Raw genomic sequence first — 23,935 nt, forward strand, 5'->3', positions numbered from 1 at the left:
AAATATTAATAACAATTACGGTTCAGAGTAAGTATTCATACGAAATTTTCAATAATTGCTTGACAGAGTCAGACTAGCAACTCGAAGGAACTTTGTGTCATATTTACTTCTTCGCGTACATACTTTCTTGAAGACATAATCTGTTTGCCGAATAAGCTTAAGGTTAAAGAGTAGTAACACTTGAGAATGTGGATGCCCATTTTTATGACATTTATTTCATTTGATGTTTAATATACAGAATACGGAATGAACATTAACATGCAGACAACCTTATAGGAGCTAAGTCGACAACTAGTAAAAATGTCTGCAATTCGAGTCGAGATTCGCCTTGTTCGTTCGCATTCGTCGACTGACAATTTTTACATCACGCATAAGACTTCGAGAATTGATTTTTTTCGCAATAAATTTTAATCGTATGCGTATTAGGATTAAAGATAACGTGAGATCGTTGGTACTCGTCTTAGATATGTTACTACAGATATGTTATTATGATCTTGCGAAACATACTCGTCCTCCAATTGATATTTATATAGGATAAACTACGTCGAAAGAGTCCGCGTAACACAATATTCGTGAACCTTGAAAAAATATTATTCGTTGTCGGTAAAAATGAACCACGTCGACCACTTACCACTCTAGCAGGGTTAACGTTTTAATATTTTCTGTACACAACAAAGAGTAAAATCTAATCTCAAATTATGGTATGTTCAGTCGGGTAATCGCAGTCTCGATAACAGGACGAAGTTGTCCAATTTGTTAACGCAATAGGGCGGAGAAACTGAATCCATCGTCGCACGAGTGAAAATTCTGTGCGTCGTTTCTAATACCAAGATGTAATTATAATTAAATTACTTATAATAATTCAATCGTTCGTAACATCTGAGTATTAACGGCGGGACTCGAAATATCATACATCGAATTACGATACTAACACCAAAGATACATTGCGTCCACTTTTCAAAAACTTGTCAATGTCTGTTTCAATCATGCATATATTATTCTCAACGATAATATCTATTATCGGCTATGGAAGCATCATCGATCGAGTTATTGTTAACCCTTTGATTGGTATCGGTGCGTCTAGGGCCGAAGTCGGCGCAGTCAAAGAGTTAAATCGGATCAAAGTGCGATCAAATTCAGATTCGTTCGAATCTGGAAGGGTTATCAGCCCTTGTCCTTGCTTTCTATCGATTCTTCGTCCATTTTATCGAGAATCGAATCGACGCGATTCACGTCCGCCTCGATCACGAAGATCGACGACGGTGGCGTCTCCTCGACGCGATCTACTTCCGCTGGAATAAGCGGCGCCATAGTCTTGTAAGTCTGAAGTTCCATCAGAGACTCGCGAGAGGGTGCCCCCGACAGATTCGAATCGATTCTGTTTTGGCTCGAGTTATCGTTGAGGCAATCGTCCGCTTCCTGTTTGTCGCTTTGCGACGAACTCGACCCGTTTTCGTTCGCAGTTTCTTTCTCACGGATCGAAACGTTCCGAGGCGCGGATGAAAATCCCTTCGCTCTGACGTCCGTCACCTGTTCGCAAAATGTACATTATTACCCCATTGAACCATTCCCCTGATAAGATACGATGTATTTTCAATAAGTAGTGGGAACTTTACGAGTGCACTCGTCGAGTTCACCGATAACGGCTGGATTGCCAGGAAAGGATTATTCTAGTTTAACGGCAACATTATTCTCGAGATACAAAAGAGCTTTTCAACCTCTCTCTACTATTACGAAATCGTGCCTTTATTTTTCATTTTTGGATTAGTTACAATTATGAAACCATTTGAATTGGATAAGAATTTTGTTAACATACGTACATTTCTTTTAACAATTGATCGTACAATGTAATAGAAAGGTAATTTCTTAAACTCTTGAAAATTTCTACTGCGATTTAATTTTGTTCACAGACTTTTGGAAACTGCGTAATGAAACATTTATTTTTGTATTTATTTTTGTAACTTCATCAAAATTCGAGTATTTCATTTAAATTCATTTTCTATGACACTTAACTCTCAGAATTAATAGTTTTCGTTTTTCAATGAAAAGCACTGTCACCTATGTACGGGTGACGTGGCGATCAACGTGTTAAAAAAAAAAAAAAAAAAAAAAAAAAAAAAACACCGAATCACCTGTCGGACATTACCTGGCGCAACAAGCTCGATCTTTGACCTCTCTGTTGAGGCTGACCAGCCAACTGTCTTTGAAATTGTCTCTGGGACCCGACCAGCGAGCCTCGATCGTGTATCACGCTGATCTCGCTGGTTTTCACGTCGCTGTGGGGAAAGAGGAGCCTCCACATGAAGTTCTTGAGCGCGGCACGGAAGTCCTTCAGATGGTAAGCGTACAGCAACGGGTTGCCAACCGAGTTCAGATGCGACAGGATGATGCAGAAGTTCATGAGGACGTCGTTCACTTTGCACTGCGGACAGAACGCCATCACGCAGTTGATGGTGTACAGAGGGAACCAGCAGATGATGAAGAAGGCGACGATCCGCGAGAGATTCTGCGTAGCCTTCACTTCGCGTTTCCTGGCAGCGCCCAGCAGGCGCAGCATCGTCCCTGTCGTTTGATTTCCGGACCGACGTCCCGGATTCATTGTCACGATTTGCTGTAACTGCCATCGCGTTGCGATTATTAATTCTTCCAGAAATAATTAACACGCGGAACGTCACGCCCACGCCTTCCGCCGTGCCTTCACGCGACGCCTGGCTTTGTAGAATCAAAAGTAACGGGCACGGAATGTAATTGGAATTCTTTCTGAATTTTTCGAACATGGAAACCGGAATCTATTAAGTGTACAAATTAATTCTGTGCCTTTACATTTACATAATTATTCGTAACTCTAGTTTACATATTTACTGGCCATTTTGTTAGAGTACCAACTTTCATAGCAATTACCCCTCAGGGGCTGTAGCATGCGAACATGCAGCTACAGCACGGGTTTAGCAACCCCGAGGTACCCGAGCTAGAATTCTTCTGTTAACTCTTTGCGGCACAGGAATTCAGGTCATAAAATAGACCCATGTTGCACAGGAACTTCATTGCGTTTTAAATCAAACAAAATTGTTATATTTTTATTAATAAAGGTATCACACCTATACACATGCAGCTATTGCAAAATTTCGAGGTGGGATTAAAAATGTCCCACCATGCATTACGGTCCATCAAAAAGGTGGGACACTTTTAATCCCACCGTACCCCAAAGAGTTAAGAAGCACGTAAATAATTGTAATGAAAATTTGTCTTTATAAGTAAATAGTAAGTTTACTTTAAAAAGGCATAGAATTCGTTTCTACACTTAATAGAAACGATATATATCATTCTAATCGCTGGTGTATTTATGAGATACGCTAATTGGCGCGCCGTGACGCGCGAGAGGAGTCGAATCGATTAATAAAGGTAAATTTCGAGGGGTGGCGGGCACGTGGCGATCTTCATTAATTCGTTGTCATGTTTACGGATAGCACACGCATACACCCGTTGCCGTTACGTTTACGATAAAAGTATCTGACCTGTTTTACGACCACTCTGTATATATGAGCGTAGAAGGCCGCAATTAATAGCGCGGGAAAGATGATCGTGGCGAAGTAAAGGAACACCAGGTAATCGTAATCCATCACCTCGGTGAAGATGCATTTCTCGTTGGACTTTTTGCCCGCGTGCCACCCCAAAAGCGGCAGGAAACCGACCAAGGTTCCCGCTACCCAGCACACGCAAATTATACCTGAAATAAATTGTACCCGCCATTACGCTTTCATTGTTCGACTTGCATGGGTTGCTACGCGATCAGTATTACAAATGGGATGCACAGGAGACGCTTGAAGTTTGATGCAATTCAGTGAAATTCACTGGTCATTTAAAAGAGTCATATAATTTATATATAAGAGCTGTAAGAGTTACATTGTTTCTCAGATACGTCGAGTCATAGAAGAATTAGGGTCTTCAAAAATAAGAGATGTTCGCTTGGAACTAATTAAAGGTGTGGACATTTAGAAGAGTTATATAATTTATATATAAGAGTTGTAAGAGTTACATTGTTTCTCAGATACGTCGAGTCATAGAAGAATTAGGATCTTCAAAAATAAAAGATATTCGCTTGGAACTAATTAAAGGTGTGGACACCTTAGGCTGAAGGACACCTCGAGTCCGAGCATATTTCTCCAGAGAACATATTTCAAATCCTCATCCCAAAGCCTGCGTCCTAGCACAGGGATCGATCTTATACTTTTTCTCTGGAAAGGAGGATACCAAACGCTTTAGGTTTTCCAGGTCAAGTTGTAAGATTTAGCATGTAATTTACATATATATATATGTATAGAAGACACAAAAAATTGATAGAAGTTTTTATATCAACATATATATAGCTTCCAAACAGGTCTTTCTGGAGATAAGAGGCAAGCATGCCATGCCCTGTCGTAATAAGCTGGGACGACATTTACGGTTGATAATTGTTGTTGAGAGACAATTAAAATTATTATCGACGCCTAAGAGTTTGTTTTACGGCGAAACGATTAGCGTAGAGTGTTTTGGAGGGAAAACTGGAAACTCGGTCAAATGTGTCGATGATAGGAGGTTACACGTGAACATTATCGATTGCTGGGTAATAAACGCGCCTTTTTCTCTCGTTGGAGAGACTGAGAGATCACTCAGCGTGGTTGTAATTAAAATCAGTCGTGCCATAAACAGACGAAATGCTTGAATTAATCACGGCTAGCTGACCTGGGAAATGAGGAACGTCTCACTCGGCCATTAATTTTTTGCCAGCTGGCTTCGATTCGAAACGGGGATTCGCTCTAGGGCGTAAATTACCCGCTATTCATCTTTCCCTGTTCGAAAAAACATTTGTTCAGCATGATGACTATTTTGGAGTAAACGAAATTAAAATTTATTAACATTAAACCTACCGACGTTTCATTCGCACTTTACTGTGATCGGGCGCATGAACTTTTTCAATTAAATTCAAAAATATTTTCCGTGAAATTAAATTGAATAACGCATGAAACAATTGGAAATAATTTCTATATCGCACATTGGAACTGTATACAAAAGTTTGGAAACGGTCATTTGACAGTGGTAGAGAGTGCTAATTAGATAAAATAAATTAGGCCTGTACAAATGTACTTTCTAAGAGTCTACTCGCGAACGTAAATGTACTTCGCCATCTTTTCTTTTTCTCTCCCCGTGTACGAAAGTTTTGAAAATCTGAATCCTTCGGTTTGTCAACGCAAATCACGGATCGGCTGTGGCGGTAGCCCCTTATTTCACGTTTTCCGATTCTGAAATATGTAACGGGTAGGCACAAAGGTATGATTCCCATCAATTTCTCGGGATAGAGGGAGGTAGGAATGTCCTTTGGGAAATCGAACGGATGGAAACAGTTCAATGTGTTCGGGTTGGGTGCGCACTAATATCATCTCCCGGCGCCCGCATCAAATAGGGATGGAATTTTTCGAATTTCTTCGTAATTCATTAGAAGAAATCGATTTCTCGTCATTCGAACTGTGTTTTAAAGCGCTATCATAGAACCAACAGTTCGAGTAACAGAACAAGCCCTAAAACAGACTCCTGTACTGGTTGAAGCTCGATCGAACAGTTAATTAAAGATTGCATAAAAATATTACGCAATCGAACACGAGGACGGCGAAACTCTTTCGAATAACCCAACACGTGACTGAAAATAAAATGTTTATTCGATAATTGATCAATCGATAGAAGAAAGTTCCTCGAGGGAGTCTGCAGACTCGGATTCGTAATTAACTTTGTTTTATAAGTTTCTAGAACGTCTTACGCGCCGAGAGCGCAAACACCACCTGTTGCAACGCGAAACGCATTCCGTATTTCTGCCTCGAGCCGAGAAAATCGCATCTCGCGGGAAATTTATGATTTCGTTGTTCGTAGCAGTTGAACGCTTTTACCTAACTGATCGTAAGTTTCTAAACTTGGTTTTCGTTACATTCTACTCCACCAGTTTCACTTTACTCTTATATTTTACTCTTTACTCTTGTACGTTTTGCAGGTCGACGAACTTTATTCTGTTACATGTGGACGGGCTGAATGTATCTTTAAATACATTCGGAACACAGGAAACGTAAGTGATCATGGACACCTATTCTCTGTAACGTTCTATAGCAACTACAACCGGCAACAATGGCATTACAGAGTACACATCTGCACAATGTTGTCTAATCAGCTGTGACACGGCTTGATAGCCTGTATTCTAATAGCGGAACGCGATGGGCATTCATTATCGCGCGCACTTACGATAGCGTTCACGACTCCTCACAATTTTATGTAATTAGAAACACGATGGAGTATTAATCAGTACGTTCAGTAATGAATATGACCAAGAAGTAACCTATACAAGGGCAAGGTGTAGCTGTAATTAATAACCGCGTAGCCTAGGAACATTCGAGATCATTTTGTCGCGACTATTTTGTCACGAAAGAATCTTTTGGGACAACATAGTAGATCACCGACCTTGCCTCGACGGCAATTATATTTCAGGATGAAAAAAAAATACCACTCCGCGACCACGAAGTGTCCTCCAGATCTCCGTCAGAAGAAGAACATCAACATTTGCCCTGTACTTTCTCCAAGTGTCCTCGAATTTTGCAAACTGAATTATCCTGCATATTTCAACGTGTGCAGGTGTCCTCTCGTGTTTTCCATATACCGTGTTCATTGTTTTGTGTGTAGCACTCGATCCCGACGAATTACCTCTGTGAAGCTCGGTCCCGTATGTAACAGGTGGCCCCTCGAGCAAACAATTCCATAAATTATAATTGCGCGGCTCCGTATTGATATTGTTTTACGGCTGCTTAATTAAACGGTCGCGTGCAAAATGTTTCTGCGAAGAAGCAATTTCAATCGGACCGTCGGATTGCATAACCCGCGACGACGATTACCCAATTTGCTGTTCGATTCCTCGAAGCTTTCGTCGTTACTGCGTTACGTGAAATTTGATCCATAATTATTATCGCTCGACAGTCATAATTCGTATTATCCTTGGGCATGCAATTAGTCGACAATGCAATTTATTTTTAAGCGTTCCCATTTATTTGTATCGAACGTTTCGTCTACTAAAAGATCAAACAAAATTAGTACTTTAGCTCCGATCAACGATTACGGTTTGGTAATAATTAATAAATCTCAAGTAAGAAGTAAAAGATCAAAGTTTTGTTCGTGAGTCCTCGGACCTTTGGTCCGCTCGATTATTGACTTCTACTACTTGCGATTTCGCGTGGGCCGTACGTCCTTGTTCGAGGTTCGGAACTTTTAACGATGATCGATGTATTGTTACAGGAAATCTAAATTTACGTTCAGGGCAAAAGGAAGCGGAATCCTCGAAAAGTGCAAACACGAGAGAGACAAGCACCGGAAGTTTTACTGGCAACGAAGGAGCCATGGGGTTGGGGACAAGTCCATCGACTTGAGGTAAACAATTTCAATGGCTGTAAACCTTTAAAAATACGGTCGTAATCGTATTCGTAATCACAACTCGAAAACATTCGACTACAATCGTATTCGTATTTGCAATTACGATTTTGCCCATCACTGATTGTGAGTCACAATATATTTTTGAATTCATATTTCTTCGTATTCATATATCAATGGTCCTAACGTACGATTCCTTTCGGAAGCTAAATATAACCTCACGAAGGGTCATCCTGACACCCTATCCGATTTCTAGGGCCTACGGTCATCGTCGTCTCTTACCTATGGCAGTTTTAGTGCGTACGGTCCGCGAGTATCCCATGGGATGCAGTATCGCCCAGTAACGATCCACGGACACCGCCACCAGGCAGAAGATACTGATCGTGCAGAGGACGATCAGGACGGAGACGGTGAAGAGGCAGGCGTACAGGTTCGTCGGCAGACCGATGCTGGCCAGGATCGCAAACGGTATGGCGAACAGCCCTACCAGCAAATCGGCAGTGGCCAGGGAGATTATGTAGTAATTGGTGCGTCGACGGAGCTTCCTCTCCTTGCTGAAAACCGTGATCACCAAACCGTTGCCGAACACCGCGCACACGGCCACCAGGATCTCGCACACTGTGTACGGTAGATTAAGCTCCGAACGCGTCGACGCGTTCACTGCTGTCACGGTTAAATTGTCGGCCAGCTCGGTGGCATTCGACGGAAATTCCATCGCCATGGAATTCTGGGAGGGAGCCCTGTTACCCAAAGATTCGCAGAATTCTATTTAAACGGCGGGTAACGAATCGAAACTCTGTGTAACATTAGTAAACGTTTATCGTATCCAACTATTGGTTGCTCCTCAACGTGTAACTTCTATCGATTATAGAATTCCATAGCGGAATTTTGATCGAACGAAAGAATTTAAACGAGAGTCTCGATCGTCCCTGCTGGTACCCCTCCCGCTATAGTCTCTGTCATCCTCTGTAATTCCGTGGACGAACCTATTTCTTGATCAACGAACCCACGTCGGCGTCCCTGCAGACTTTTCAACCGAGACGCGTTAGAATCTTGCAACTCGTGAACAGTAATTGCCATTGTTGAACGTCTTCGATCTTCCCTCGTTGATGATAATCGACGGTCATTTGTCTTGGATGTAGGCTGATTGAAACTGCCAGGGGTAACGTAAGCGGAATACGCGCGGTGGTTGCGTGACGAACGCTTTCTCCGTCGTTTTCCATGGATCCCCTCAATTTCTGTACACACAATATGCTCGACAATTGGAGCGTCACGCGAGCCTGGTGCCTGCGTCTTTAAATAAAACCTTGGGCTCCGTTCTCGACGACGGAGTCGCGAGTTGCGTGTCAACACGGCCGGAGGAAACGGTCGTTGGATTCGTTCGCGTCTATTCCTTTCTGATCCTCGGGACTCCGAGGGACGACGATCCACCCTAAGGAGACTAACGATCACGTCGCGTTTAAAGGACGATCGATTTTAGTTTAACGGAGAGACGCGAAGGGCGTTCGGAATAGGACCGGAAGAAGGGTGCTTATTTGCATGGACGTCGCGCGCTGATCACTGATATTTGCTCCACTTTCAGGGCGAGAGGACCTCTTTGACACCGTTTAGCAGCTGTACAGATTGCCGCGAATGCAACACTGGGACCCGACCATTTGACCGAAAGAGGACACCTTAGGTACTCGATCATACAACTCTGTAAAGTCGTTGCTTTATGGCACACGAGCTCTGCGATAAACTACATTTCATTTTTCAGTCCTTGTCGAGAGGTTTTATCGTGACTCAAGGAGCTACCACTTGTGTCAATTTACGGTTTGCGCCAACCGCCAACCTACGCCACGGTTCCTCCTGCGCAAGGTTACACGCAAGGTCGAGTCACGAATCCACGGTCAACGATCTTTCAGAGATCTTTCAGCGATCTTTCGTCTTGCTATCGTGATACGGAAGACTAGATCTCGCGTCAAACATCCTAAAAATGGCTTCTGTAGGTCCTACGGGTCCTGAAAGCTTGTTACGTCTTTTGTAAACATAGCACACCTCGTCGAAAGATGCCCAAACGATGTCTAGCTACTATAGAAGCCCTCGAGGACTCCGTTCTAGAATGAAGGAATGGCTCGTCCATCCCGAACCGATGTAACCGAAGACGAGCGTTCATTGTGCCGGCGTTTCGAGTCTGGCCACGTTTCGGCCGCACAGTTGCGAAGCTTATTACGAGCTTCCTCGACCTTCCAGACCATGTTCACCGGAGGGTGCTTCCACGTAGCCGACACGCGTGCCGCAAGCCACTTTGAAAGGTATTAGGGTCACGCCGCGGTCCTCTGTCGCTAGTAAAAATATTCGTGTTACTAGTTGCTACTTGGAAGGTCGAAATGAATAAGAAGCTGATCGATACAAGCACGTCGTTACTTATAAGAGATATATAAGAGAGTTTTGACATCAAGTTTATGTCGGAGGTATGCTAATCCTAGAATTAACACTTAGAAGCCTGATTTTCCGAATTAAATTGAAAAAGGTATCAAATTTTTACAGCTGACGTTTATTTTTTTTTTAACCTTTGCGCTCGAGGCATTTTTCTATAGAATCAAATCCAGGCCATTTTTATAATAAATTTCTGTGAAACTAAAAGCTCTATTTCGAAGAAAAACATCTACGAACGTTCATGACTCATTGTATTACTATTTCAATTAATAATTAGTTGTATTCCGATGTAAGTGAATTTGACATTGTACGTTCACAAAATCACTTTTGAATTACATATGTCGCCCTAGAGGCGCGACCCGAGCGCAAAGAGTTAAAAAAACGTTATGCAATTCAAATGGTAACATATATACAGCCAAATATTCAAAACCAACCAATTGCAAGTGTACGATTCGATTTAAAAGTCCGGTATCTAATTTGAAACTAAGGGTATTTAAGGGTTAAAGTGAGATTCTTAAGAGCAATCTCGTTAGGGGTGAAACGTTAATCTTTTTTTTATTGATTATTGTGAACTAAAGGTTTCGTCAACCTAAGGTCGAAACATTTATAGTGGATAACAGCATGCTTGTGCCTACCAGCTTCTCATTAATTTTGTTCCGTCACAAGTTTCGCGGGCGTTCATCTTCTTCGCGGCGAGACCGAAGAGTTTGAATCGCCCTTATCGGATTTTCAATTACCCCCATTCTTGTAAAGTCAATGGATCTTCCTCCCGACGTCGAAGGTGGAAATCGCGTGGAAATAATCGCTGCGATAGTTAGAATAATTCAATCAGTTTGATTGGCCGTATAACCTTGTTGAGTTTAAACTTTCCGCTTCGGTAGTTAATCGAATATTTGTTTAAATTCATTCCTTTCTTTTTCAGGTTCGAGAGAGTCAGTATCGCGAAGAACCAACGGCTCCGTTTGAAGGAACTACGCTGGATTAAATTTGACGAAACGCCGCAATTTTTTATCTTTACCAGAGTTTCATTCTACGACAACGGTGGGTCATGCTTCACGGGTTTCAACCGTTTATATAAGAAATCTTGCTTTTGGAATCCTTCTCTTTTATTCAAGGCACGTCAAATGCTCGGAATAATTAAAAGTGCGCCGACAATGTTTTCTCTTCTCAGTTGAAATCCAGAGAAATGGTCCACCGATTCTACTTCTCGACTACCCAAGCTACGTATATTAAGTTGGCGTAGCCATTTCAAAAGGCCAATGCCAAAGTAACACGATATTTTTTTGCTATTTATTTGCTAATTATTTGCCAAAGAATTAATTTTTTTGCTCCAGCCGTTTTCGAGAAACAATGGCTCTTCTTGCAGCAAAAAAAATTCATATTCAGTGGATTAAGAGCAAATAAATAGCAAATAAATATGGCGCAAAGATGGCATCGATATCTTTGTTATGTCTTATGATACAACATGTGGCTACGTTAGCTTAATATTAAACTAGAGCAGCCATAGTTTTTCGAAAACGGCTGGAGCAAAAAAATTAATTCTTTGGCAAATAATTAGCAAATAAATAGCAAAAAAATATCGTGTTACTTTGGCATTGGCCTTTTGAAATGGCTACGCCAGCTTAATATACGTACCCAGGTTATATACACCAAAGAACTCTTTTTCTTTCCATTTCCTTGGAAAAGTAATATTTTTTATTTAGTAGCCTTCTACTAACGTTCTAGAGCAGAGGATCCCTATAAGGGTGCTTCAGAATTTAAAAAAAAAAATGCATGGGTTTTCGAGAGAATCCTATGAAGCAATTTCCACCATCGGAACTTTCCGTTCACCGAACATGCGATGATTAAAAACGGCGCGCCAACTTCGAAGAAAGGAACAGATTAAAGTTTTAATTTCACAGGGACGCGGTCTGGACTAAAGTTCCTCTGTTCGAGCGCTAATGAAGGGAGGATCGACGTCGATCACCTCGATCGCCTCGATCGCGGTTACGTCGCGACGCAATTTCGAAGTTGCGGTTGTCTCGCATCAGAACACGAAGCAGCTGATAGGAAGATTAGCGAGGCAACTCGTGATGTTGCAACCTGGCCAAGTTTTCATCCTAAACTTTCCTCGAACCACTCTTTCACAGGTAAAAGCTCGTTTTTCTTTGGCTTCCTATATATTACATAGACGCTTATGTTTTGCAGAAGCTACCAAGTGTTTCTCAAACTATGATCCTCTGACTCCTAAGGCTGACGACAGAGATAGGACAGATTTTATTTGAGCAATATAGATAATTAATAGTTAAAGAATTTTATGAACGTAATATTTTTGTAGTATCGAAATTCACGTATATTCATAAAAATGTTTATAAATATCGTGCTCGTCGCCACACGTAGATTCGAAATATAAATACAAAGTGACGTATGTCTACGTCAGCGGGTACCAGCAACAGATTTAAAGATGACGTGAAACTACGTCAGCGACTTCAAATGCGTTAATTTAATTGTAGTCGAAGGGGCCCATCGAACGTTTGCCTTCGTCAAATGGACAAACTCTGAGAATCACTGGTTAATTTCTGACCAAACTTTAAAATGGAACAGTAGATTAAAAACGCGAAGTTCGAGCTTCCAGGAAAGGGAACATTAGAGTCATCATAAATAATAGCGGATACGATCGTGTTTTAACATCGAGCTACCTCGAATACTCTATTCTAAGCTTTTACGTCCATCTTTATTTATAGAGGCTTAGTGTATCACGACCCCGAACATGATTACAACACTCTAGCTACTAATATTTTAATCCTTACAGATGATTCGATTCTCCTTTCAATTAAAATCGCGCGTCGACGATTTTCAAATAGTTTGAAATATCGGGCGAAACGTATAGCGGCTCGGTATTTGCAAATTTCAGCCGATTCGACCGATTCGTTTATTCGATAACCAATGAGCGTGCCGCGCGAGTCGTGTCCCGAACCAATCAACGTCAATCAACGCGAGGATGCGCGCTCTTTTACGAAACAGTCGCGAATGGTCGCAAATCGATCAACGATCGACGGTGGTCGCGCGTCACTTTCTACTACCGAATAATCGCGAATTAAAGTGACATTGTTCGTCGCTCGTGGATAGAACGCGCGTCCGACTTCTCAACCCTGTGCCGCGTAACTGAGTTCCTCCTCGTGACACACGGGGACAGCGGCTACGGTGGAGGTGGAATGGAGGCGGTTATAGGTTATGGCGGTAGTGGTAAACTCGGGAAAGAAAATCGACGGTGCTCTATAGCTGTGACGATGATGCTGTTCCACTAGATTTGCAGAGAACATGAAACGGGCTGAATGCTTCGATAGGTAAGGCGATTGCGTTTTATACTTCATTTAAAGACGAAGCTGCGACGATCTGTAGCCAGATCGATGCTGACTAGGGGTGTGCGGATTTCCCGAAAATATCCGGGATTTCCGAGAATATTCAGGATTCTCGAGTTTATGCGGGATCCCGAGTTGATTCGGGATTCCCGAGAATACACGAGATCCCGCAAAAATCCGGGATTCCCGAAAACATCCGGGATTTCCAAGAATATTCGGGATTCTCGTAAAATATCCGGGATTCTCGAAAATATCCGGGATTCCCGAAAATATCCGGGATTTCCAAGAATATTCGGGATTCTCGTAAAATATCCGGGATTCCCGAAAATATCCGGGATTTCCGAGAATATTCGGGATTCTCGTAAAATATCCGGGATTCCCGAGAATATTCGGGATTCCCGAAGATATCCGGGATTTCCGCGAATATTCGGGATTCTCGTAAAATATCCGGGATTCCCGAGAATACACGAGATCTCGCAAAAATCCGGGATTCCCGAGAATATAGGGGATCCCGACAATGTACGGGATATGGAATAATATCTGGGATTTCCGAAAGTGTTGTTATTCTTGAAAATGCCAGCAATCCGAATGTACGGGATTCCCGGGAATCCCGAACATTTACGGGATCTCGGAATTCTCGGGAATCCCGAATGGTTTCGGGATCCCGGAAATTCATGGGAATCCCGGATGTATTCGAGATTTTGAAATTCACGGGAATCCCGGATGTATTCGGGATAGCGTATGATGATTTTGAAATTCTCGGGATTCCATCCCGATCCCCCGGGAGGAATTCCCGTCCCGACCGGGATCCCGCACACCCCTTATGCTGACAGCACTACCTGAGAATGAATCTCCTCGATCGAATTTTTTGGTCGCCGAATTACGGATACCGATCCCGTAACATTACGTGTAGAAAGTAATACCTTTGTATTCAATTATTTGTTAGGTTGTCCAGAAAGTTCGTGCCAATGTCTAAGAAAAATTCAAAGGCATATAATATATATATATATACATGTTTTTATTGAATTACATAGGTGCCATTTTGTTCCACAACCTTTCCACTTTTTAAGGGATGTATACATGTTATTTGTTTTCAACAATTTCGATATATTCAGACCTGTACTACCTACCAAAAATCGACATGGACTTTCCGGAGAACCCAATACATATAACTTTAGTTTCACATCTGTTAGGAAGATGGTCATTCTTTTGGAGTACCACAAACGCACAATGCGCGATTATAAACGCATGCAACTGTCAAGTAACGCCATTATTCTAGTCCCTATCTGATTCGTAATTGGATAAACGTACTGCGAGCGAGCATTCAATACCGCAAACCAGACGACAAAAATTTTCCGTGTACGAGACGTGGCGCGTCTACGGACATGTATAATAGCTGAAGAATTTGAATTTGAAAATTCGAACGATTCGATTTACAGATTTTTATCGCACTTCGAGCATACGAATTATATCGAATATTCGAAAGAATTGGACCGGAAGAACCCGGTTCTGGCGGAAAGTTTGCTCCGAGGAAAGTAACTAGTAGGAATTAGTTTAGCGTCCTTCTGTCATGACGGAATTATAAGTTCCTTTCTGTCGGTGTAACTCTTCGTGATGTTCCGCGAAGTGTTACGCTAAGTTTATTTATTCGTCGATCTCTTCGACGCGACAGAACTTCGCTGAACTTTATTTTCGTTTTGCTAACTCGACTGACTTCGAGTTTCATAAGTAATGCGCCCGCCATAAACGCCTTTTATTTTGGCAACATTTGTGTACGGTTTACCGAATAGTATACATACATTCAAATGTCGTTTTCCTAGTTAGTGGAAAGTTTTATTTGGCGTCAAATATTGTTGGCCATTTATACGATTTAAGGGGGCATTTCACTGTGAACGCACAAAAAAAGAGCACATTTTCAATCATTTTTTTCTCAGGAACTATTGCATAAAATTGAATGAATGTTTTTTCCCCTTGAAGGTATAATTAACGAAAGTAAATATAAAATTTTCTTTTGGTAAAAAATATTTCGTCATTTATTTAGCGAAACAATATGCATGTGTGCAAGAAAAAAGTTAACCGCTGACGCAGGTGATTTTGGCTCTCCTGGTAATCTGAAACAGACAATTGAAAAAGTTTATTAAACTATGTCGTCACACCTATCGTCGGAACCTCCACTTATTTATTTCATCGAAAATAAACAAAATGGCAGCGTTTCTAGTAAAAAAGAGAAAAAAAAAAACCTTTTTTTGTGTACCGTAAATCAGGTGTAATTGTAAGTAAAAATCAAAATATCAACTACTTGGAGGTTCCGACCATAGGTGTGACGACATAGTTTAATAAACTTTTTCGATTTTCTGTTTCAGGTTACCAGGAGAGCCAAAAACACATGCATATTATTTTGTAAAAAAAATGACGAAATATTTTTTACAAGAAAAAATTTTTTTATTTACTTTCCTTAATCATACCTTTAAAGGAGAAAAAACATTCATTCAATTTTATGCAATAGCTCCTGAGAAAAAAATGATTGAAAATATGCTCCTTTTTGTGCGTTCACAGTGAAATGCCCCCTTAATACATAGCGTAACCCACGAATCGATTGCAAATAGAACGAAACACGGGGCAAATAAATCATTAGGACGGTGTCGAATTTCAAGTATAAGCTCAAATTTCTTCGATCAGAGGGAACGAACCTCGGAATCGAATTTCGTACGTTTATACGGACGAATTAGTATTTTCGTAGCGTTTTTTTCGACGCCATTTAACTGGACACTTGATGAATTTTACGACGAAAACGTGAAAATAGCATATTTTTAAGATTTCCTCTGCCCTTGGTCATCCTAGGTTCACGCATGCGCGAAGCGCAATACTAGCTATGAAAATAGAAAATTCTTTCTTATCCAGCTATTCACGTAAATACGAACGATACCATCGCCGAATCGTCGCGTCGATACTTAAATAAATTGTAAACGAACGGGGTGCTATTCGACTGCAACCCTCGGTTTCGATCGGAAACGAACGAATTGTTTTCTTTCTTTTAACGTTGTTGTATTTTTTCTGTTGTTTTTTGTAAATTAAAACGTGACCAGTATCGCGCCCGTGGCAGCTTTTGATCGAGGAAATCATAGAAATAGATTGTCTATTTACACAGTGATCTACCAATCAAGTTAGATCGTCTCGCAACCAACCAGGTATTTGTTATTCCGTTCGACATTAGACAGGATAGGATTACTGCCAAGGTTAACCGGACAAATGAGTCTGCGTGTTTTTCGTTCTCTCTTACGCAGGATGTATATGTGTGCGGTTAGGTATACATATACCAAGTGAAAAATCACATTTTTCAGTCATTATTTTTCTTCTAAAAAAAACGTTGCAACGTACATTTATCTAAAAAAAAAAAAATAAAAAGAAGTAGAAAAATCATAAGACAATATATTCCCAATTTTATTGTCTTGTCGAGAAAGATTCGATTGAACTGTTTCAAATATCTAATACATCGATGATCGAGTCCGCCAACGCGAGAATTACAAGGCGCAATAAACTTAACGTTGTATTTTAATTGCTTGCGTGGCGTTAAGCGTGTCTTCGACCTTTGCCTGTTTTTACATTGTTCTAATAGGTGGCAATTACGTAATTAGCCCGATACGCAGAGAGACCCGGCGGCTTCCGCGAATTCCACGTTAAGGAAAGCCAAGGAAGAACTTTTAATGGAATCGCACAATTCGATCGGCTGTGCATGTTTTATATCTCGCCACTTTTGAAAATGGACACATAGTCTGTTCCGTTTTAATTTGTAAATGGGTACCTCGAAACGTACGCCGAGTTGAACGAAATTATGTGTAAAGGGTTAGAGGGCATTTCAAGGTCACTTATACTTTGTTTTTTTTTTTTAAATCTGACACCTGGCATACTCTTACCAGAATGTCGAGGACGTGCTGTACCCGCGCTCTAGTGTTTACCTTTGCAGTTACATACTTCTAAGAAACGAGGGAAATTTTATTCGAACAATAATCACTAGACAGCGGATCTTTATGTGTTTATAGGAAATTTGAACGCGCAGGAAATTACAAAATGCAAACAATATGCAAGAATATAGAAAAGATTGAAAGTAAAGTTCACGTTGTAATATTTGCAGAATAAAATAAATTTCTATTTAGGTTCAATTTTTGTAGGCACGTTCGCGAAGATTTTATTTTGCATAAAGATCCGCAGTCTAATAATCACGAATAGGACCAACGCATACAGATTCGTATAGAGAGTGAAATATCTTATTCTATACTTGAAATTTGTATTTGTACATGATTGAACGAATAGAATTTTTAGGATAGAATGTTCACGCCTTTAAATGCGGCTGAATACAACGTACATTTAAATACGATAGATTTACACGCGCTCGGCTGAGTGATGCGGAAGCCACGAGGCGACATCGACATTTCCGGTTTCGCGGTGATAACCAAAATACGCTATTTCACACGAGATCGGTTTACTTCGGCGCACCGTACTTCTCGAAGATACTCTCGCCAAGAACAATAACTTACAGACGAAGTCAACGCAGAAAAAGAAACTATGCAACAAACGTATTAGGTTGCCGCGAAAGTTTTGTCCCGTGGTAAACGCAAGCCACGAATTCAGCGTTTAAATGCATCTTCATCGTTTCACTGTACCACTATACAACGCAATGTCGCCAGACAAAATTTATGCAACGACTTAATGCTACTCGAGCGCGTAAACAATACAGCCGAGGCTCTCGTACTTCACCTTCGTAGCTATTCGATACTTGCTCGTTCGTGGTTTGCTATGTAACATTGGTTATCAGAGCAGGGAGTACTTCCTGAATAACAGCTTCAATGCGGAAACAAAAGCGTAACAAGTATTTCCTTTCGTCTGTTTTTTAAAGAGGCTTTCTCGGTAATTTGGAAGTAGGGATGTCCGATTCACCGGAAAGAATCGATTTTGAATCGGAATGAGAGAATCGATTCCTCTTAAAAATCGAAACCAAAGAATCGATTCTGCAAGAATCGGTTTTAAAAAGAATCGGCTTTTTTGTTTCCTTTTTTATTTTTATTTCTGTAAACAGATTCCCATACGATTCTTCCGCTCGGCATCGATTATTGTAAAGAATCAATCTTTTGTTTTGTTACTTTTCGTCCTCTTACACCGAAGGCAGACTCTACATTGTTTATATTTTCATCGCTATTCCTATACTTTTTTCGAATAGTAATGTAGGAGTGAATGTGCTTTTATTGTTAAGAAAAATCGATCTTCGATTCTTACGTGAAAGAATCGATTCAAAAAATCGATTTTTTTTTACCGAAAGGATCGATTTTCTAAAGAATCGAATCGGAATCGAACATCCCTATTTGGAAGCCTACGGAATTGTCTCGCGAGGAATGAGTCTCCGCTGCGATAGAAGCTCGCCTAATGTTCATTGATTTTAACGGGCACGTGCTCCTTACAGAGGCGATCTTAACGAATAGTGAACGAGTCCATTCGAGGTAATTCGATCGTGCTTATTGTTCGTAACAGGCGCATAACAGGTCGTTTGACGGTGCATAAAGGATGCATAATCGCGTCGCGAAACTGAATTGACTCGTGAAGTCGAGCCTCTCGGCTAGAATATCGGTTGCACGGATCTAGACCGAAAACGGGTCATGTTCGCGTTCCACGGGGCATGTAAACACACCCATCTCGCTAAATATCTAACGACTTAATACGACTAATGCGATTGAAAGTTGATGGCGGACTTTGAAGCAGTGGTGCAATCGCTGGGTACGCTAAATTTTCAACTATGAAAACTGAATGATGAAAACTAAAGAAACGTATCCAACGTTTTAAAATGATTTTTACTAAAAATATTTATATTTATTATTTTAATTATTGGTTTTTCTTTTTTTTGGTTACGCTTAGGAGTTTATATGCCGTGGTAGCTCGAAGGATTGATGTTGGAGAGACTAGCGTCGTGCATAATTACAATGTAACGAGCAATAGTTAACTCGGCGGGATATACATTCGCATGGTTTTCGCCTAGGGAGACATAAAAATGCTGTTGGAGTCGGGTTACAAGTAACGAGCCAATTAAAGGATTTTTTCTTTCATGGAACGTGCGCGCGACGTATAGTTATTTTCGTTAAACGCGATACATGTTTATATACAGTATCGAGAATACGTATAACGAGAGTACGAAACTTCGATGAAAATGTAAATGAGAAAAAAGGAGAAACTTCCATACATAAATTAGCTCAAAGAATACAATAGTTTGAATACTGTTAGCGAATTGCATACTCCACTTTGCTCCCTCAATGAGAGAAAATTGTAATCTATACCTTTCCGTTTCTTTTACCGATACCTTTCACGCGGAATGTCGCCGCTGCAGTCCAATATCATTTCCATGCCTCACAATGCCGACGTTAACGAACCACCCGTATGTACTTACGCGAAGCAGTCTACGTATGTACAGCACGAGATCCACAGAAATGATCGGTTATTCGTAACATGTATTGATTAAATAGTAATTACTCCAGCGACATTCGTAGCGGTATTTCGAAGACGTGTTGTACCTCTCGCAATACGAGCTGTATAATGATAACTTATCGCAGTATTACTCTCATTCTCGGACAGGAAGGATCAACATTGTCTTTATTAAGAAATGGTATTTTCGTACTTTCAAAAAAGCATTAAATTTTATTTTAAATTATTTTATACACAAACATATCCGCTTAAATATTTGAAAAATTACAATTCGTATACAAATTTACTTTACGAATACCTTTGAATATCGTACAAAATAGCACGTGTCAGTCCTTAATAACGCGATGATTGTATTTATTGAGTTACGGAGAACGATGTATTGGGCCTAAATCTGTCCACGCTCCATCTAGTCCAAGGCTCCAATGTCGCGCGTACTATTATATATACAAACCACATGCAAAAAACGAATCCGAGAAATGCAAAGGCACCGTAACTGTAAAGAGAGATTCCGGTTACATGATCGACATTAGCTCCGTAACAAAAATAATCGCAACATCAATTAAGGTTGAGCCGCGTACTTTGTCAGCCAAGCGATAAATATTCCTAAACACATGGTTAGGAGAAAACTATAATTAGCCAGCGGTCGTAAACTCAGTCGAGGGGGAATACGTTCCTCGTAACCACTGGAGAACCCATCCTGTGTTCTTTTTGGTAGCTTCACAACTTTGGTGGGTGGTTGTAAGATCTGTCGGCAAACACTGCCAAAGAAACCACGCTGATGGTACATCGCGGTTATCTTGTGTCGGTACTGTTTGAAGCATACCAAAGTAAAACAACCTCATCTCAAATATTTATTATTATTTTTACCGAAAATATTTTTAAGTAATGTTTACCTTCATATTTACGTAAACGCAAAGTTTGTAAAAATATCTAACAAGGAAAGCACACTCGTTGCTTCTCACTGGCTGTAATTCTGGATCTCCCATGTACTCGATGTATTGACACGTTTGCCTGTCTTTTTGCACGGATACAAAAACACCTGGCTTACTCGTATCTAAGCTCGAATCCGTCTATAAGATTAACGTATTAGAATTCTTTAATCTATTTAAAAATGATTAGAGAAGTAATTTAATACTTGTGATTGATGACAAAAGGATGTCGATAAAATGCTCTCGTGATACTCTTGATCGGCTTCGATTGCTACTTGAGGGATGTTTTCTACGTTTATCTGTAAAATATTATATGTACGAAATAGCAACATTCAATACAAGTGTTAATCTTGTCTGTATCGTATTTACCTCGAAAATTTCAATTAATTGTTGCTGTGCATTTGCCAAGTAGATGGGAACTCGACGTCGTTCTTCTATACTGATGTCGTCCGAAGAATCTTCGTTATTGAAAAACTCCCATATTGCTAACAAAAACCGTCTATTTTTTCGTTTCTTTTCTAATGCATCGATCAGACTAGTCGCGGTTAAATGTGCCTGCTTTATTGTGCTCAACAGACATACGACCTAAGATAGAAATTCCAAAAATATTAAACAATAAGAATGCGATTATACATTTAACATACTTGCGAAGCGGTAGACATTGAAAACATTGGAACGTATTGGTACGTCGGTCCTTCGAGTTCTAAAATTTGTTGTCGTACAATCGAAGCCCATTGATTCGAAGATGCTCGACTTCTACTCAATCCAACATCGTCCATGTGACTCTCAACCTCGCATATCATTTTTGCTAAATAAGGTTGCGAAAACACCTGTAAAATACATGTTTGATAAAGTAGAGCCAAGTTGCACTTCCAATCGTTTACATAACGTTCGCTTACTTTGGTAACCCTGAACAACATTAATGCATTTTTAGGAGCTACGAGGTCTGTTCTCATGAAACGCGGGAGTAGTTGTTCAAATATAGCTGTGTACGCTAATAGATTGTTTGCAACAAAGGGCATCCACCTGTACGCATCGTATATTTTTCCCCGTTCTTCTTCTTCCGGTTTACTATAAAGAACGAAGGAATTTTTTACAATAGTATTCCAAGAGCCTACATTAAACTATGCACATACCCTTCCTTTGTATATGATATACCAGGGAAATATCTCCATGGCTGAATAAAGCTCAACCATGCTTCAAGAATTAATCTAAATGAACTATCTAAAGGCCAATGATATATGGCTTTTCGTAGGAATGTGTAGATCTTGCCTTGGACAGAAGGCAAAATTATTCTGTGAATGACAAAGACATGTAGAAAATTTGGATTATTTTTACGCATTTATCTAATATTTTTAAATACCGTTTCAATTCGTCCATTGCACTTTTATCGCCTATCGCGCTGTTTGCAAACTCGTGCAAGGTTTTTATGAATGCTCGTACAAGGCGTATGTGTTCTCCAGAATGAATACTATGCTGTAATTAAAATTGTACGTGAACTTATGAATCTTATAAAGAACTGTTCGCTATGAACTTACTCGACGCGGAACGGACGAAACATACGTAGTCCCTAATCGTGGGTTCAACTGATTCTCTTCTGAGCATTCTAACCAGAAGTCGAGAAAAACTTGAACTACAGTCTCGCTTCTCCATACTTGCGGTAGACACTGCTGCTGCGGTACAGTGAACGTGACATTCGGAGATCCTGGCGATAATATTGATGTTTTCAGCAGCCGCGGAGTTTGCAATCTGTAATAATTCTTGATTTAAACTTTTAACTTATCATTAAGTCTCGAAATAGTATACCTTTTAGATTCCGGGGATTGCACTAATTTTCTTTGAGGTGTCTTCCGAATATATGGACCAATGATAGGCAAAACTGGAGAATTATCTCTAGGTAAAAAGTGGTACAAGTAACAATGCGCTAATTGAACATAAACAGTTTCCCAGTTAACCCAAACATTTTCTTGTTGCTGCACTTGTAGCCATGGGTTTGTTAAATGATAAGCAAAATGAAAGATGTAATATTCGAAGGGATCTGTACCAATGTTAAGGATGTAATCTATTCAAATTTTTTTTTTAAATCTTTAGTCTAAAATAAGAAAAAGGATACTCATATTTAACACAGATACAGCACGTGTACCCTGATCATCTCTAATTTTATCAAGGTAGAATGGTGGTATTACACCTTCCTCCAGCATTGAACGTATTTTTACCTAAGATAAAATGTAACAATTAATGTTCTTTGCTTCTACGATTATAACACAATAAGTATCCAACATACCGGCAAATATGATACTGGAAAATTGTACTTCAAGTAACAGTCTGGTAGTAGTTTATAACATAAAGAGAAAACTGGTCCCTGTGGGTTAAGGAAGTTACAAAGCATTTCATATTCTTGTGGATTTTTCTTAAATGTGATGCTGTGTAAGCCCCAACCAATATTATCAGTTGTTCCAAATAATGAATCGATCAGTATTGGAAATACATGGTGTAATTCTGTTGTACTGGATTCCTCTATCAATGTTGCTATTTCCTTGCACCGCTGTACCAATGGCATGTTCAGATACCTCTGCATTCGGATCTATATGTGCAATACATATATTGTAATGTGAATATATTGACTACAGAGATCGTACAGATGCGTGTAAATAATTTATTGGTTCTATACAGGTAAATCTATACATGATAAAAATCACATATCAAGTACACTTTAACACAAGGAATGCAACATGTACACTGGTGTATATACTAGTTTATTTCAAAGTATAATACATTTTTAAAATTATAAACATTGCGGACAATAGGTACAATTTTAGTAAAAAGTTTACTTTCCTGTAACATTTTAAATAAGCCGGTTAACGTATTTAAGGTTAAGTACAGGTTATGTTTTCATAGCACCTTAGCCGAAGTTGCGTTAATAAATAAAAACAGTATACGTATTTAGTACCGTAGCGATGTCTGTAGATGTAGCCATGATTGTGTTTGTTCGATTTTACGCGAATTGTTGTTAGAGATGACATTTAAACGTCTCCAAACAATGTTCTCGCCAACCGTAGTACTTCGCGCCACATATACGATTAAAGTGTCGAACACGTTGTGACGTTGCTATCTCCAATGGCAGAGATGGGCAAAACCCTAGGCTTCGAATAAATCTGAAGTTTGCCGACGTGATTGTCTCGTTTCCTTCTTTGGAAAATGTTTAAAAGAGGAAACGAGACAATCACATCGGCAAACTTCAGATTTATTCGAAGCCTAGGGTTTTGCATGGTTTTGCTCATCGTCCTGTGCCAGTGTTTTTCAAACATCACCTTTAATATTTAGTTGTATTCGCGAGGAAATAAA

The 23,935-nt window shown here is 40.1% G+C and overlaps 2 protein-coding genes and 2 long non-coding RNA genes across 8 annotated transcripts; 2 read left to right on the forward strand and 2 right to left on the reverse strand.

Moving 5' to 3' along the window:
• Positions 1–138: 138 nt before the first annotated feature.
• Positions 139–13,176, reverse strand: LOC128881567 (adenosine receptor A2b-like). Of its 5 annotated transcripts, none has more exons than XM_054132762.1 (5): positions 12,645–13,176; positions 7,720–8,675; positions 3,516–3,727; positions 2,147–2,617; positions 144–1,530 (listed from the first exon to the last, which is right to left on the reverse strand). In XM_054132762.1, exons 2-5 carry the CDS (start codon positions 8,156–8,158, stop codon positions 1,165–1,167), a joined length of 1,488 nt encoding a protein of 495 aa, XP_053988737.1. In that variant the 5' UTR covers positions 8,159–8,675; positions 12,645–13,176; the 3' UTR covers positions 144–1,164. The 5 variants fall into 5 exon arrangements, with proteins under 5 accessions (XP_053988738.1, XP_053988737.1, XP_053988736.1 ...); XM_054132761.1 differs by having other exon boundaries at positions 7,720–8,878; XM_054132760.1 differs by lacking the exon at positions 12,645–13,176 and adding an exon at positions 9,475–9,771.
• On the forward strand, positions 3,744–7,824 carry LOC128881577 (uncharacterized). Its single transcript, XR_008458107.1, has 4 exons — positions 3,744–5,928; positions 6,020–6,091; positions 7,306–7,437; positions 7,694–7,824. It is a non-coding gene; the product is annotated as an uncharacterized LOC128881577 (long non-coding RNA).
• On the forward strand, positions 9,596–11,959 carry LOC128881575 (uncharacterized). Its single transcript, XR_008458106.1, has 3 exons — positions 9,596–9,731; positions 10,778–10,896; positions 11,757–11,959. It is a non-coding gene; the product is annotated as an uncharacterized LOC128881575 (long non-coding RNA).
• A 6,669-nt stretch (positions 13,177–19,845) lies between the features above and the next one.
• On the reverse strand, positions 19,846–23,696 carry LOC128881566 (sphingomyelin phosphodiesterase 4). Its single transcript, XM_054132758.1, has 14 exons — positions 23,541–23,696; positions 22,875–23,174; positions 22,704–22,806; positions 22,397–22,628; positions 22,129–22,339; positions 21,954–22,066; positions 21,727–21,885; positions 21,490–21,661; positions 21,235–21,420; positions 20,960–21,175; positions 20,797–20,889; positions 20,555–20,731; positions 20,240–20,469; positions 19,846–20,154 (listed from the first exon to the last, which is right to left on the reverse strand). Exons 1-14 carry the CDS (start codon positions 23,565–23,567, stop codon positions 20,016–20,018), a joined length of 2,358 nt encoding a protein of 785 aa, XP_053988733.1. The 5' UTR covers positions 23,568–23,696; the 3' UTR covers positions 19,846–20,015.
• Between the last annotated feature and the right edge of the window lie 239 nt (positions 23,697–23,935).

Source organism: Hylaeus volcanicus, chromosome 8 (genome assembly GCF_026283585.1).
Source record: "Hylaeus volcanicus isolate JK05 chromosome 8, UHH_iyHylVolc1.0_haploid, whole genome shotgun sequence".
In the NCBI taxonomy this organism is placed as follows: domain Eukaryota; kingdom Metazoa; phylum Arthropoda; class Insecta; order Hymenoptera; family Colletidae; genus Hylaeus; species Hylaeus volcanicus.

Coding starts and splice junctions, on each gene's coding strand:
- LOC128881567 (XM_054132762.1), bottom strand. CDS start 8,158: ATGGCGATGGAATTTCCGTCGAATGCCACCGAGCTGGCCGACAATTTA. Junction 3,728..7,719: donor ACGCACTAAAACTGCCATAG/GTAAGAGACGAC, acceptor AATTTATTTCAG/GTATAATTTGCGTGTGCTGG. Junction 2,618..3,515: donor ACAGAGTGGTCGTAAAACAG/GTCAGATACTTT, acceptor ACGCGATGGCAG/TTACAGCAAATCGTGACAAT.
- LOC128881566 (XM_054132758.1), bottom strand. CDS start 23,567: ATGGCTACATCTACAGACATCGCTACG. Junction 22,807..22,874: donor TTCCAGTATCATATTTGCCG/GTATGTTGGATA, acceptor ATTTTATCTTAG/GTAAAAATACGTTCAATGCT. Junction 20,732..20,796: donor CCTTTTGTCATCAATCACAA/GTATTAAATTAC, acceptor TTAATCTTATAG/ACGGATTCGAGCTTAGATAC.